General features: G+C 47.2%; 1 protein-coding gene across 1 annotated transcript in view; it reads left to right on the top strand.

The window, feature by feature from the left end:
* The window catches only part of LOC149336713 (2-Hydroxyacid oxidase 1-like), a 45,810-nt gene that overhangs the window by 12,269 nt on the left and 16,411 nt on the right, over window positions 1-17,130 (top strand). The window contains exons 4-5 of the mRNA XM_089554217.1: window positions 6,832-6,998; window positions 7,613-7,704. Of these exons, the coding sequence (XP_089410343.1) occupies window positions 6,832-6,998; window positions 7,613-7,704 (259 nt within the window). The remainder of the gene's footprint in view (window positions 1-6,831; window positions 6,999-7,612; window positions 7,705-17,130) is intronic.

Raw genomic sequence — 17,130 nt, forward strand, 5'->3', positions numbered from 1 at the left:
TTATTTATCTTATGTTTTTTTGGACGCTTGAACGATATGGTTGTGACGCATTTGTTTTGTTTTTTTGAGGGGGAAGAAGGTATAAGAAGCAGTGTTTCTTCGAAATAAAATCCAGTTGTAAGTCAGCGCTTGTCTCTTGTCCCGGTGTTTTGCGCTGTTCCGTCACAAATGAATAACCAACATGCCCAAGCTGCTGTCCTGACATATATCCTGGTCGCTACTTTAAGTCTAAAGGAATTATTTCTCAAAATGCATTACAAGTCTATGTTACAGCTTTGCCTATGTTACAGGCAACGTGTGTCGACGCACCACAGATGTTAAGGTTATCTCAAACGGCCAGCTGACGTTTCAGTACATCACTTCGTGCATCATTCACGCTATGCATGTCGGATCATTCCGAACATACGAGGGGGTACCCAAAAGAAACCGGACTTATTTTTGTTTGAACTTATTTGTTCACATTTTAAGCACAGACCTTCAATCAACTTCAAAGTATTCCCCACTTGCAATGATACGCTTGTCAAATCTTTCATTCCATTTTTCAAAACATTGTTTAAATTCATCTTTTGTGATGCTTGACAGTGCCTCCGTCGTTTTTTTCTTCACCTCAGCAATATCAGCGAAACGCTTTCCATTCACCTATTTTTTCATTCTAGGAAACAAAGAAAGTAGCACGGGGTAAGGTCGGGAGAGTATCAGGGTTGAGGAATAGGGGTCATGCCATTTTTGGTCCAAAATTGTCGTAGAGACACGGCTGTGTGAGCAGGGGCATTGCCATGATGGAAAAACCAGTCACCCGACCGCCACAAATCTGGCCGCTTCCACCGCACACTGTTGCCCAATCTTTTCAAAACATCCAAGTAGAAAGCCCGGCTAACTGTCTGACCCTGCGGAACAAATTCTCAGTGGACGACTCCTCTATCGTCGAAAAAACAAATCAGCATTGTTTTGAGGTTTGGTTTCACCTGACGAGTTTTCTTGAGGCGAGGTGAATTTGAAGTTTTCCATTGGCATGATTGTTGCTTTGATTCAGGGTTCGATTCAGGAACACTTGAGTTGTCCCCACAGCATCGTCCTTGTACGTCTTTCTTAATATTTAAAGAGTTTCCATTCAACTTTTTCCGAGCAAAAATCAGAATTTCACCGGCGCACGCTGTTCACGAAAATCAGCCATTGCAAAAACGACGTTCACACAAAACAGTCGTCACTCTAAAACTCTGCCTAAACTAGTCTGACGTCCTTCAACGACGGCACTCGGCTTACTGACTCTGGAATGTTCGTTCTATGCGCTCCTAGTGGCAAAACGGGGTACCACAGAAGCTTTGCCGACCAAAAAATTTAGTCCGGTTTCTTTTGGGTACCCCCTCGTACTGTTCACGCAATGCAGAACGATCAGGCTGTGCACAGTGCGTGCACACAGTTTTATGCAGGCGCGATGTACCTTACGATCGTAGAGTTTGGCTTTTCTTTGTCGCGGCGGGCTGTACACATTCAGCCCGCCGCGACAAAGACAAGCCAAACTCTACGATCGTAAGGTACATCGCGCCTGCATAAAACTGTTTGCACGCACTGTGCACAGCCTGATCGTTCTGCATTGCGTGAACAGAAAAGCCAAACTCTTCGAACTGTTTTATGGAGCGCACAAGCTGGCCAAAGAAAATGCACTCATCATCGTAGGAGATTTCAACGCCATGGACAGGAGTTGGGGATACCAGAAACAAGACATCAAGGGAAGAACATTAGTGGAAGTAGCGGAATACTTTGGCTGCAGTCTAATCACAGATCCTGCGACCCCCACGAGAATCGGGAATAGCGTGAGCACGGACACATGCCCGGACCTCACCTTCGTAAGGAACAGCAGGGAGTCACAGTGGGAAAACATGATTGAAAATCTAGGCAGCGATCACTTTATCCTCCGGACACGAATAGCATCCGACGCCATAAGACGCCAGATTGGACAGGCGAAAATCACTGACTGGAACGCGTTTCGCGGGGTTTGCAACAAATCTGAAGGCGGTATCCAATCACTGGAGGAATGGAGCGGCATGCTGAGAGAAACGCGACAACGATGCACAAAAAGTTTAAGGAGAACGACAGCAACGCCCGAAGTAGACGCCCACCTCCTCAGGCTATGGGAAGCGAGACGCAGTCTCACCAAAAGATGGCGGAAGCAAAAACACAAAAGGAAACTATAAAACTAGAGATAGCAGAAATTACGGCAAAGGCGGAAGAATACGCGATGCAACTCGCGAAACAAAATTGGGAACAACTCAGCGACTCGCTTAGGGGAACTCTAGGCACAGCCAGAACCTGGAATCTCTTAAGAGCACTAATCGATCCGACCAAAATAAAATCAGAAAACAATAAAGCCATTCACAGGTTCATCCACTCCTTCGAGGGATCAGACATCGCCCTACTGGAGAAGGCACGAGGAAAATGTTTTGGCGATCACAATCCCCCGCGATACCAAGGAACGTATCGAGGAGCCGAAAACGAGAAACTCGACCGCCCCATAACTGTGGAAGAGGTTTACGCGGCCATAAGAAACACTACCAGAAACACGGCAGCCGGAGCGGACAGAATCGACAACGCCCTAATCCGCAACCTGAGCGACGACCTCATACAAGAGCTCGTCAGCTTTCTTAACAAACATTGGGAGGCGGAGACGGTTCCCGAAGATTGGAAACACGCCGAAGTAATAATGATACCTCAACCTGGTAAAAAGCTACAAATTGAAAACCTCAGACCCATATCACTCACGTCGTGCTTTGGCAAGCTTTACGAACGGGTTGTAACTTTAAGACTTCAAAATTACATGGAAGATAACGACTGTGTACCACATACCATGTTCGGCTTCAGAGCGAAGCTCTCGACGCAGGACGTTCTCCTCCAAATACAAGAAGATTTCCTGCGAAACGTACCTCGGACGGGAGAAAATGTCATAATGGCCCTGGACATCAAGGGGGCATTCGATAACGTCAGCCACGAAGCGAACCTTACGGGCCTAGACAACCTGGATTGCGGACGCAGAATCGACGGCTTCATCAAAGCCTTCCTGTCCGATAAAACTGCCACCATCGGCATAGGAGACCTTCGATCGGACAAAATTCGCACTCCAAACAAGGGAACACCCCAAGGGTCAGTTATCTCACCCCTACTCTTCAACATAGCTATGATAGGCCTAGCTCGAAAACTAGAGAACATCGAAGGCATCAGGCATGCAATGTATGCTGACGATATAACAGTCTGGACAAACACGGGCTGTCTCGGAGAGAAGGAAGAAAGGCTACAGCAAGCGGCCTCTTCTGTAGAGCAATACCTCGCAGAAAGAGGACTCGCATGCTCGACCGAGAAATCGGAACTGCTGAGAGTCTGGAGAGGCAAGCAAAACCGGACCATCCCAACCAACGAGGACCTAAAACTCAACGTCTACCTAGAAGGGACACCCATACCGGAAAAGACAACAATAAGAATTTTGGGCATGTGGGTTCAATCCAACCAGCGCAGTACTCACATTTTTACATTACTGAAAGCAGCAACGCTACAAGTCGCACGCATGATCACCCGCATCACCAACACGCGACATGGCATGCGTGAAGAGGACACACTAAAACTAGTAAGAAGCCTAGTAGTTAGTCGAATAACGTACAGCCTACCCTACCAGTGCCTCAACAAAAACGAAATACAACAAGCGGATGCCCTGATACGCAAAGCGTATAAGACAGCGCTCCGACTACCACGCTACACGTCTACAGAAAAACTCATGGCCCTGGGATTACATAACACCTTTGAGGAGCTCGAGAGGCGCAGCTTGAGTTACAAAAACTCAGGCTGCTGCAAACAGCAACTGGAAGAGCGCTCCTGCAGAGGCTCGGATACCGCGAGCAGATGCGAGAAATGTCGAGGACGGCAACGATCCCCGACGAGCTTCGCAAGACCCTCAAGGTAGCTCCATTACCAAAAAACATGGATCCCAACCTCCATCGAGGCAGAAGAGAAGCGAGGGCCGAATTCATTGAGAAAACATACGCTCCTCAAGCCACGACCATGTATACAGACGCGTCTTGGAGAGGAGGAGATACCAAAATCGCTGTAGCGGCGGTGGTCGATTGGTCATTACGCGAAATGACCAGTGCGTCTCTCCGAGGCTGCACAGCTGCAGAGTCCGAGGAAGTAGCCGTTGCTCTAGCGGTGCCGGAGGGCTATAGAACCGGGCGGTCACTACAATACTCGCGGACTCTCAAACAGCCTGCCGAAATTACATGAATGGCAGGATAGGTCGTCACGCGCTCCGTATACTCCTCGCAGCGAGCGACAGAATTAAAAACCAGGAAGAACAAAACGACAAGATCCCACACACAATTGTGTGGGTACCGGGGCACACGGGGGTGGCAGGGAACGAAGAGGCCGACAGGATAGCTCGAGGATACATTACTTTCCGAGCATCCGACGAGACCGCGGAACTCGCGCCAGCACGCAGGGAATATTCGGCCATACTACAAAACTATAGAGGCAGAAGAATGCGATATCCCCCACCGTACAAATCTCTCAGCAGAGAGGAGGCTGTCACTAGGAGACAATTACAAACAGGCTCTTTCCCAAACCTACATATACTAAACAAAATGCACCCTACGATATACACGGACAAATGTCCCTGGTGCGACGAAAAACCTACTCTATACCACATCACATGCGCCTGCCAAAACATAGACGTGGTCCCCAAAATACAAAACCCGAGTGCGGAGCAGTGGGAGACTCTGCTGTCCAGCGACCGCTGTGAAGACCAACAAGGTCTGGTACAGCGAGCTCGACGGGCGGCAGTGGCCAGCGGGGCCCTGGACTGAGGGCAACCGACCACTGATTAGAGGCGGACGACTTCGACAGAGAAGGCTCCTGGGGGTAGAACCAAGACGTCTGTGAAGATGCCCCAAACCGCAGGAAAAACCATTAGTGTAAATAAAGTTTTCCCTTCCTTCCTTACGATCGTAGATGAATAAAAAAAAAAGTTGCTCAATATTTATGTAAACACGTGGGTGCAAACCACTATCACCCAATGGGCTTCACTGTCGATGCTAATATATTTTCACGCAGTGCTGATTGTAGCTCTGTGAGCAGGAAAACAAAGAGAATAGCTTCCAAACGAACATCTTCATTTAAGCTGTCTTGCGCCCGCAAAAAACTTAATGACTCGGTGGCTGCGTGGCAACAGGCGTGCTCGGCTGTCGTCGAGCAGAATTCCCTCCGCCCCGTGCTCAATTTAAAGCTGATAGCGAACTTTAGAGACACAGCGCGCAAAGTTATTACAGCTTTCTGAAACAAGGTAGAATAGGCTCCGCCTGGCTGCGAACAATCGAGATCGATCTAGTTGCGTCTTTCATCACAAACAAAGCGATAAAGCGTTGTGCCGGCAGCTTCGAAGAATGAATATACCAACGCGACGAAGATAGGCGGCAATATACAACACCTACAGAATTCAGTTGACATACAGTTGCGTAATCGGTTTCCATGATGCGCCGACTCTTCTGCGGACCCTTTGACTGCTTCGTCAACAGCAGCGAATAAATCATAGTTCATTACCCATGGCGCCGTTGTCAGCGATGGCTCTCGAGAAAGCGAGCGCAGATAGAGGTTCCCGTTGTATCCGTGCGGGTCTCGCGGCACCGTTCGCGATTTCGAAGGTTACGAGCAGAAAACCAAGCATCACAGTGGCTGTCTCAGCACCGACATCACTAACACATAAAGCAACACGACGTCAAACCTGTCTGTGAACGGCGCCGCAAAGCAGGCGACAACGCCCGAGACAGCGGGACTGACGGAGTTCGCGAAGCACGCAAAGGTTGAGGGATGGTTGCCAAGGCGTCGCGGGTGAGAAATTCAAAAGGGATAGGAAGAGTACGATCTTTTCCCCCGTTCAGAAACTTTTTGCGGTCAGATCTTGTTGTCTATTACTGACGCTAGCGCCAATTCCTCCTCCAACTGCGTTCACAGTGGTTGGAGGCGCAGTTAGGGCTTCAGCGGAGGTTTCTCCAATTAGCCGGGATGGAAGTTGCTCGCGCTTTCCTCCCGGTGGCTTAGCTACATATCATAATTTCCTAAAAATAAGGGAGAGGATTGTCCAGACAGGTTGCCTAGTTTTCAACAGTGCAGTAGTGTAGTAGGATCTTTTTTGCCTCAATTTAGCCCACAACACCGAAAAGTCATTCAGTTTTTTCCGCTAGATGACGTTAGTTTTCTCGATTGTTATTGCAATGTCCAGCCTCTGGCAGTGAATCAGACGGTGGAAAGGCGCTTCGCAATGGCAAGAAATAACGGGTCAACCTCAAGCCCAGTCCCAGTCAATCTAAAACTCGTCTCTCTTCTGAGTACATGGTGGTTGAAAGACTAACCAGACGTGGTACCAGAATCCAAACACAAGTCCATTCATTCCTGTAAACGCGGTGACAACGAAACCTACACATCTCAAAATTTTCGCATTTAGCAGCTCAGTAGCTTTCACTCCAAAAACTTTCGTGGCTTCGAGACAATCACTTCGGCGCAGTATGCTTGTTCGCGTTCTGAAGTTCATGCCTCCTATTGTCTTTCGGGTGTAAAGGATAAGTACTATGGCTAACTTACATCTTCAGTGTGTTTTTATAGCAATTTGTCATGCGATAAAATTTTCAAACACAACATGTTAAAACATTTAAACTACTCTACGGCTTTGCTTATTCATAATTACGTGTCTAATGCCATTTTAACAATGACTTAAATGTCAAGCGCTCCGATCAATTTGTACATTCCCCTGTATTAAAGCATTAGTCGCAAAATTCAATGTCTTTGTGGGCTTCGCAGTTTCGCAAACGTGCAGGCCTCATTCCACAACAGCACGTCCAGTACCCAGACAGATCACAGCGGGAATTCGCCTGGAATGGACGCTAAGATGGCGGCCACTTTGAAGGATCTGGATTGGTTGCGGAGCCTCTCGGAGCTGCCCGTGGTTGTCAAGGGTGTTCTCACCGGTGAGTAGTGATTTTCAGGCGCAGGCCACCGAAGTGAGACATGTTTCATTTTAGAGAAAATTAATTCTTTTATAGATTTTTATACTAAAACAACGAAGCTATGAGAAGAGCGAAGTCGGGTATTACAATATTGAATTCTGAGCGCCGTCATTGTCGCAATCGGCTTTTCCAGATTCACTGTTATTATGAAGCCCGTTAGTCGCAACGTTGGTCAACTGCGTACAAACAGCAGCTTCCTTTACTGCTCGATTAATTATTTAATGTATTGTCATGCAATGCATCTCAGGATACTGCAGTGACCGGAAGGCGGTGCCACAAAATTATGCAAAACTCGCGATGTGGACCCCTTCTGTCAGGCGCATCTGCAGTACCTACGCCTAAACTACCTTTACTACAGTTGGCCTGTTTAACACTGCACCCCACTCAATGTACCAGCTGGCAGGCCTCAACGGGCGGCAACCGCACGCGTACGGCCCCAACCTAAGCCCATCCCACTCTTCGCGAGAGGAAGCTCCGCTAGCCGCCAACCCGATGAACCAGCGAAGACTGGTCACCCGGGGTCTTCCCGGGGTGCAACTGATGTCTATTCTTCCTCGTCCTTTATTTCGCTGTAGCCGAGGCAGCACTGGCAGCGTACCGCCACGGGGCCTCCGCTGTCATTGTATCCAACCACGGCGGACGCCAGCTCGACGGAACCCCGGCCACGGTGAGTGCATGAGAAAGAAAAACGCCGAATGTTTACGAACACCTGAAGCGTAACTGCAAAGAAAAAATGAGTATGAGACGATAGTAGAACTGTTACAAAACAATTCCACTACCTCCAAAGCATTATGTTGCCTGGTTGAGATCAAAATGAAGAAAGCACTTGAACTCTCTACTGGGCAGCTAAGTTGTGTCTGCTACCCCATCCTGTTAAAAGTGATGAAAACTCACTTCTACAATCTTCACTGCCGGAAACAACTTGACATCAACTTGACATCTTAGCCTGAAAAATCTATTGAGGTAACTAAAGAGGCTATGTGCACTACGGTAGACTTCTTTTCTACAGACTCCAACCAATGTTCATTCTGGGAACATCGAGTCGTCCTAAGTAGTGATTAACAATTGTAGTTTCTCGTATATCATTACAAACTCTTTTCTTCCACTCATGTGTGATACAAGACACAATTATTACGCGTATACAATCTGTCCAGCCAGCCACTTTTAACTACGGACATGCGAAAAATTTCTGCTTCTCCAAATATTACCAGTTTAAATCTGTGCATCGCCTTCTTATGAAACTGTGTTCTGAAGCACTGCTCCTTGTGTGCGCTCTTTCCAGTGCACAATCATTGATTCCTAATCTTTTCTTGTCGAGGGTAGCGTCGCAGGGAAGTTCGTGTTTTTACGCCCTCTGTTCCCTTTTTCTATCTCGGCAAAGCGCTCCTCTTTTTAGTAGAATAGCGCTACTATCCGCATTTTGCGTATCTCGAGAAATCTTAAATACATCCCTAAAGTCTATGATAGAGATTTAGTTAAAGGCAATAAAATTCTTATTTTGAAGTTTTATATTCAACGCCTTTAGTCAAATCTCCTTAGGGTGAAATTGTGCAGGGTAAATGCTTTTCGAGTAACGGTCCTTGGTGAAGGCATTTAGGTCGAAGACCTTTATGGTAAACGCTTTCAACCTAAAGCCTTTATCATTTGTTTTGACATCACCCGTGACCATAACTTGGCCATTGACCTTGACCTTTGACATCGTCAAATGTCAAAGATAAGTGCTACTGCACGATATTCCGCGCATATACGTGCTAAAGCGTCTGCTAATTTTTCCTCACACTGTTCCCACAAATTATTTTCATCCCCAACAGCCGGGTTAACACCTCTGCAGGACCAAAGCCTTTTCCGAATGATCCCTAATCAGCAGCGCATTGCAGTAGGTGCTGTGCTCCTCGCACAAACTATCTCACCTCACTTAAGTGTGTGTTACCCCTTCTTATGTTTCTTTCCTCTAGTGCACCCTCGGCCGCGTAACGCTGAGACCGCTCGGCGCATTGTTGGTCTCCCTTGAAGCCTGTGCCCTCCTTTTTACTTCAGCCCCATTGCAAGCTCACGTTTTAATTCTCTAGCCTGTGTTACTCTATCTATTTCATGCCGCCGCGGTGGCTCAGTGGCTATGGTGCTCGGCTGCTGACCCAAAAGACGCGGGTTCGATCCTGGCCGCAGCGGCTAGAATTTCTTTGGAGGAGAAATTCTAGAGGCCCGCGTACTGTGCGATGTCAGTGCACGTTAAAGAACCCCAGGTGGTCGAAATTTCCGGAGCCCTTCACTACGGCGTCTCTCATAGCGTTAGTTGCTTTGGGACGTTAAACCGCACAAAACCAAACCTATTTCATGTTAGAGCTATACATTTCCTTTCCAAAGATGACTGTACTGTTCTTGCTCGCAGGTCGAACTTGATCAGTAGCGTTCAAACTTTTGTCGCGAGTATTATTGCTATAGCACGTACGCCGCTTGTATATTTACTCTTCAGATATATCGGCAAGTTTCTGTTCATAGTTTATCGTATGCAGTCAAATCCACCACAAGCATTTTTATTCCCCCTAAGGTTTTTTTGTCCCGGTCAGATATTTGTCGGGCTACCTATAGCTTCCACCGATGCACTTCTTTCAATAAGCACCACTAGAAAATCTAGGCAAATGGTTTTAGTCTGCGTGCCTGCCATCACATCTCGCATAGCGCTACACATCTAGAACTGTGCCGCGACAAACCTCATTGCTTGGTACACTCCAGCAATTTCCAACGGTCGTCAGACCATGCAGGTTTGGGCGCAGGAAGCATTTCTCAGATATGTTTCAAATTTTTAGAAAAGTAGGCCACCATTACCAACATTTTCCCGCCGCCTGTCATCGTATTCTATGGCTTTTCTCACAGAGATACGAGTGAAAATATCCCATAAAATGCGCGATATTCGCTACTGGTGCCAGATGGGAGCATCTAGTTGGTGACCATGTGTCGAGTTACACTTTAGGATTCCTATGAGAGAAGCCAACAGCCATTCCTATGGTTTAGGATTCCTATGGTAGCCACAGTTCCACTTTTGTTTTCCATGCGCGGCTCGCTACATTTTAGGGCCGAGGCTATCATTTGTCTCCAAAGTGTCCATGGACCTCAGGGAAGCCGATACCTGCTCAATAATCACAGTCGCCGAAAGTACATTGCTTTACTTACGGTCATAGTTGCTGGCGGGATGTCTTTTCTGCCAGGGTGCGCATTTTCGTCGAACAATTATTTTTCTATCTTAAACACTAAATCTTATTGCAAGTTTTCTCTCACCTTTGAAAACATAGCGTTATTGATTTGTTGCGTCCGCAACAGATGGCACCAGCTATACATACAGCGAGTATTTTGTTTATAACTTGAGATAGGTCTCGGTACAGCCAGAGCAATAGTAGAAAGTCTCTCACTCACTGAGACTGTGTTTCTACTAAACAGTTTGTGTTCGACAGCAAGAATAAGTGTTTGGGGCGGACATAAGCAAAAAGCGCCGTCTAAAACATTTCTCCGGCCTGCAGGAGTGGCAGGTTTCTCTCATGACATAGATTTTTTCAAGAGCGAAATGGTGGGCCCCCGCGCAACTGTTTTTCTCTAGAGGTTATACCTGGTGCTTGCTTGTGTCATAATTGTTGTTATATTATTTGGTGTCATTGTTTGTGCTACATAGGCGCTAAAGCTGTTTGCTGCCGCCTGTATCAGAGAGCCAAGGCCTAGTCAGGCCTACCGCCTTTTCCTTTGGCTTCCCCTTTCATTTTAGAGCGCAGCTCTTTGGCGTCCGTTCCTGGGTTTCGCGTCGTCGTCGGCGTCGGCCTCGTAACCAGCTCCGCCCCCAATGTCCCGCTTTTCAATTGGTCGAAATGCTCGTGACGTCACAGTGCGCGAATTTCAAATGGGGCCAATTGTACTTTGGCTAGTAACCATGCAACCAATCAAAGGGATCGTATAGTGATGCTGCAACTAAGTTGGACTGAGTTTAGTTAATTGCTTAATTAATCAATTAGCCTAATTAATATAGAGGAGAATGAAGAGGTCAGAAGAAAAGAAAAGAAAGACGCGCGCCGCAGCGACAACAGCGTCCGCGGAAAAAGACGCTGCTGAAAAAAAAACAAAGTACGAAGCCGCGTTCCCTCCACCACCACGCACTTCCCCACTCAGTGAGACGTTGCTCGTTTCATATACGTTGTGTCGAACATCCTAGACAGTTCCAACAATTGACAGGTTAATGACAGAACACGATGGATAGAAATACAATAATATAAATATGAAATAGCCTAATTAACCTTTCTAGTTAGACCGCATAAATCAATAAAACCGAGAACGAAATTGGTCGAGTTGGGGAATCGAACCAGGGTCTCCGGAGTGCGATACGAGCACGCTAGCCACTCCGTAATGCCAGCTGAATGGTTTGGAATGAAGAAGGGCGCGTCTAGCTAATACGGCGTCTTCGTTCACTCCCATCTTCCCCCTTTCCCTTACGGCGAGGTGCAGGTGTCCACGCAGATATGCGAGAGAGATACATTTCCTTTCCTCAAAAAATAAATTTACCGTCCAGCAAGGCGTACAGCCGAATTGGCGATGGCGTTCTGTGGACTCCCTGGAAGCGTTGCAAGACGCTGTCGCGTTCCACTCTTACAGGCGAAGCTTAACATGTTAACCACACATCAGTAACACACGCAGACAGCCAATGGACGCGTCATTCGCTGGCAGCACTTCATTCATCATTCACAACCACATTCGTGACAGAATGCTGTACGAAGGCTTTCGCCTTGCACCACTTTAGTCGCCAAAGTGACTCCTAATTTTAGAGCGCAGCTCTTTGGCGTCCGTTCCTGGGTTTCGCGTCGTCGTCGGCGTCGGCCTCGTAACCAGCTCCGCCCCCCTTTCATCCCCCCAGCGCTAGCAGCGACCGACTGATAACGACCGACTGATACCGCTGGATGCCGCTGACGCCGCTAGAGAGTCAAGATAACGTGACTACATAGAACACCGTCGCCGCCATGCAGAACAGCAATTCACGCAGAAGAGGTTGCCATCGCTTTGGCAGCCTCTGACACCTCCTCCAAATACATAATCACCGACTCACGAGGGGCTTGTCGAAACGTCACGCAAGGGTGGGTTACTCCCCTAGCTTATCGTATTTACCAAAATTGTAGCCGAGACTCGGATCCCGCGCACCGATCTATCGTTTGGGCTCCAGGTCACCAAGGCGTCCACGGAAATGAGGCAGCCGACGCCGCCGCCCGCGCGCTCTCTCTCCGGGCATTTCCCACGGGACCCGACGCCGACCAGGACTTCCATTTCAATCCGATTTACACTTTTAAGGAAATATGCGATTATTACAAATCCACGCACCAAACTCTTCCCACCCCATGCAAAGGGCTGGGGAAGGACAACGAGCGGGTACTCCTGCGCCTGCTCACCAACACGATGTTGTGCCCGGCAATTCTAAAGCATTTCGATCCTAAATTCGACGGGCGGTGCTCACACTGTGGGGAGGTGTCTGACACCTACCACATGGTGTGGGCCTGCCAGCAGAACCCATCCCTACCCCCTATCCCGAACCCCACCCGAGAGGACTGGGAGGCGACCCTGTCCGGTTGCTGCACCCTCGAGGCCCAAAGGGCCTTAACGCAGCGCGCCCGGGCTGCGGCAAACGCCAATGGTGTGCCTGACTAGGCATCCCACCTAGTGGTTGTAAGGGCGTGACCCTTCAGGTCACGACCCCCAACACCTCTCTCTATGATTAATAAATGTTTTCACCACCACCCCCATGCAGAAAGAGGAGGAAAGGGTCCCCCCCCCCCCCCCCCCCTGTTCTTGTGTGGCGGATAGGGTGCTCTTCAGTTGCCGACGCGCCGGTTATTTCACGTAGGCCCCGGCACGTCGACGAATACGTGACCACCTTCCCACGGCTAGACCTGGTTCTTAGCGCTGCGGAAGCGAGGGTATCATATTGTTTGTGTCGGCATCGGCGGCGTTGTCCCTGAAACTAACTCCGCAGCTGGGGTTGACTCACTATCGAAAAGGTGAAACAGCTTATTTGCTGCGCTCAAATTTCGCATTAGGAAGTAACGTAATCGTCGGTAATTTTTTTAAAGACAATAAACACCAAACCAAACCAAAGCAAACCAAACTATTATAGAGTTAGGTGCCTAGTTGCAAACAGAGATTTGTACCTAGTCGCTACTAATACTAGCTATATGAATTTTTAGAATTTCGAAAACACGATTATCCTCGGCGCTGCGGCTCGGCAAAATTTGGCTGCATCGTTCCAAAATACATGCGCTTTCGAAAAGCATGCAGTCAAAGAAACCTTTCCAGTGCACGTAACTAGTCAAAAAAGCCAAATTTTGTTGAGCCACACAGCCAGGGGTAATCGAATTTTCAGAACTCTAAAAAGATATATGACTATTCTTAACGGCAGGCTACAAATCTCTAATTGCAATTAAGCGCCTAATGCTGATCGTTAAAAAGTTAATAAAAATAATTTGTTAACCAGCTTACTACTTAAACAATTCACTGTTTTTCTTAAGCAATATTTTGTGACCTCGAGCGTACCTAGAGGTTGGCAAAACGCTAACATTATCTTAATTCATAAGAAAGGATACGTCAAGGACTTGAAGAATTACAGACCGATCAGCTTACTGTCTGTTGCCGGCAAGGTATTTACTAAGGTAATCGCTAATAGAGTCAGGACAACCTTAGACTTCAGTCAACCAAATGATCAGGCAGGCTTTCGCAAGGGATACTCAACAATAGACCATATTCACGCTATCAATCAGGTAATAGAGGAATGCGCAGACTATAACCAGCCCCTATATATAGCGTTAATTTATTACGAGAAAGCATTCGACTCAGTACAAACCTCAGCTCTCATGCATGAAATGCGGAATCAGGGTGGAGAAGAGTGTTACGCGAAAATATTGGAAGATATCTATAACGATTGCACAGCTATCGTAGTTCTCCAGCCGCCGCGGTGGCTCAGTGGTTATGGTGCTCGGCTGCTGAGCCGAAAGACGCGGGTTCGATCCCGGCCGCGGCGGCTGAATTTCTTTGGAGGAGAAATTCTAGAGGCCCTTGTACTGTGCGATGTCAGTGCACGTCAAAGAACCCCAGGTGGTCGAAATTTCCGGAGCCCTCCACTACGGCGTCTCTCATAGCCTTAGTTGCTTTGGGACGTTATACCCCATAAACCAAACCAAACCAAACCGTAGTTCTCCATCAAGTCAGCGATAAAATTCCTATAAAGAAAGGTGTCAGGCACGGAGACACGATCTCGCCTATGCTAATTACCGCATGTTTACAGGAGGTATTTCGAGGCTTGAAATGGGAACAGTTGGGGATAAGAGTTAATGAAGAATACCTAAGTAATCTGCGATTCGCTGATGATATTGCCTTGCTAAGTCACTCAGGACATGAGCTGCAAAGCATGGTCAATGAGTTAGACAGGCAGAGGAGAACAGTGTGGCTAAAAATTAACATGCACGAAACCAAAAAAATATTCAACAGTCTAGCAAGGGAACAGCAGTTCGCAATTGGTACCGAGGTGCTGGAAATAGTAGCAGAATATGTCTACTTAGGGCAGTGTAAGGTATCGGTAGCGTTCGCGGGGGTCATTGGAACGCGGCTGGGGGCACTCAAAGCGGAGCGTCTCCTTTCTTGGAACGCGGCCGCTCGTGAACGCGCCGGGAAGTACGGGTGTCCACCCGCCCCGCGGAACCGATTAGAGCACGTTCTGGCACGAATGTATATTTGTGTTTTTGTTTTATTTTGTGGTGGAGAGAGCGCTCTACCTTACGGAAGCTGGAGGGCTGGCCATGCCCTGGATGAACCAACCATGTTAAGAGCGCAACATGATTGGAAGTTACCGAATGTGGGCCGGGCATTGATGTCTTTAAAACCGGGCTCCGGTGCCAGAAAAAGGGTTCTGCGCTAAGGTCAGATGCAACGCATCTTCGGCAACGCCGAGTTAGGGGCCTCCTCTAGTATTAGCCAGATCCACCTTTTCGTTGTTTGTCCTTGTGCCGTTTAATTTGTCTCGAGTGCCTAACCTTGTATATGCAATGTAAATAGCTGTATATAAATCTTCAGTTATTGCCTTTTTTACCCCTGCGTCTCAACCGAACACAAGACCGTCTCTGACGTGGCACCCCTGGTGCGAAAAAATAAGCTTCAGTCTTCGAGTTATCAACCGTCTCTGGCGGGGCACCTATGGTGCAAAGAAGAAGAAGAAGAAGAACCTGATCTTTACTGGCGCAGTCGACAGGATCCTGCGGCCATCGGAAGACGGCGCAGGAAGAAGACAAGGCAGGGAGAAAGGTGACGACAAGGCGACAGGTCAGCGTTCGTGAACGGACCTGCGGAGACACGGCGGCAAGGACGCAACCCTTATAAAAATTTCTATAGACAGTCCATAGACTGTCTATAGACTTTAGTCTATGAAGTCTATAGACTGTCTATAGACAAATCCTTTAGACTGGTCTATAGACAGTCTATAGATTTATGGCCATACACTTTTAGTAGACTTTTGTCTATAGACCGTCTATAGACGAATGTCTACTGAAAGTCTATAGGTCTATAGGAAGTCTATAGACACAGGTCTATAGACAGTCTATAGACGATCTATAGACTTATGGTCGTACATTTCCTATAGAGCTGTCTATAGACCGTCTATAGACACTTGTCTATAGACGGACTATAGACGACCTATAGACTTATGGCCATAGACTTCCTGTAGATTACTGTCTATAGACAGTCTACAGACAAAAGTCTACTGGTCCAGTAGACATATGTCTATAGACTGTCTATAGACATTTCATAGGGGTGTGGCCTGGCAGTGCTATAGACCTTTGTCTATAGACAGTCTATAGACCTCTGTCTACTAGACTATTAGTAGACCATTATCTATAGACTGCCTATAGACTGTCCACAATCACTGAAAAAGGTCCCCAGACAGAGTTCACACATGAAACAATCAATATACTTACAAATTTAGTTTATTTCCAAGCTATCCAGGTTGGGAATATGCAATACATGCACGATTAGAATGCACCACAGTAAAATAAAAGTTGAAAGTAACAGTCGGGCTAGTTTCCTCAGAAAAGCATTCTTGTGGCCTGTTGTCTGCAGTAAATCATCCGGGCATGTTCACCTGTACAGCACAAAGGAAAAAAATAATATAAGAGGAAGTGAAAAAAAAATTCCCATTCCATCTCTACACATGTGCTTTACAATGCAAGGCATATCCTGGCTATGCCATTCTAGAAAGCCAATCTTGATCTTTTGTTTTGGTTTTATGGGGTTCAAAGACCCAAGGCGACAGGCTACGAGACGCTGAAGTGAAAGGCTGGGGAATAATTTCGGTCACCTATGCAGAGTACACAGGCCTTAGCATTTTGCCTCTATTAAAATGCGACCGCCTAGGCCGGAATCGAACCTGCATCTTTCAGGTCGCCATACGAACATCATAGCCACTGAGCTATCACGCCGGCTCAATCATTTCATTAAATACACGACAGATTATAAGTGTCGTCATAAAACATTGTAACAAATACCCCTAATCCCTGGAGCACTCTACTCTGAATCCAGTACTCATATTGATTTCTGTATGGCATTACTGTAGCAGCCAATACTGATCTCTTTATGGCAATCCTTTTACACTATTTGTAACAGAAGACTTCGAACAATTGTGCCACATATCTGCATTGACTCGCAAGGAGCTGTTAAGAATGCCACCTCCATAAAATACAGATTCAGTGCACCTTACAGAGGGATCCAAAAAGAAGAATATTGCAGCATTTATTCTTATAACCGCTATAGAAGAAGCGCTTCAGAATACCCTGCGTGAATTAAGCCTGGTACACCCGGCCAAATTTTTAACTGGCTCGGGTGTTGCATCGCTAAATGCACCTTGTAAAAAAGGTGCCTTACGGCTACACTGCTGGCATATTCATGCTGTAATTTGACGAGTGAAATGTCATTTCGTGGTTCCTTTTTGTTTATATAATGTTTGCGTGGAGTACTTGCGTGTTTAGATCAACGTTATCAGAAATATTCGTCTGCCACTACGAACAGCTGAAGCAAGCGGCATACGCAG

This window comes from Amblyomma mixtum, chromosome 7 (genome assembly GCF_055824585.1).
Source record: "Amblyomma mixtum isolate Tamu chromosome 7, ASM5582458v1, whole genome shotgun sequence".
In the NCBI taxonomy this organism is placed as follows: Eukaryota; Metazoa; Arthropoda; class Arachnida; order Ixodida; family Ixodidae; genus Amblyomma; species Amblyomma mixtum.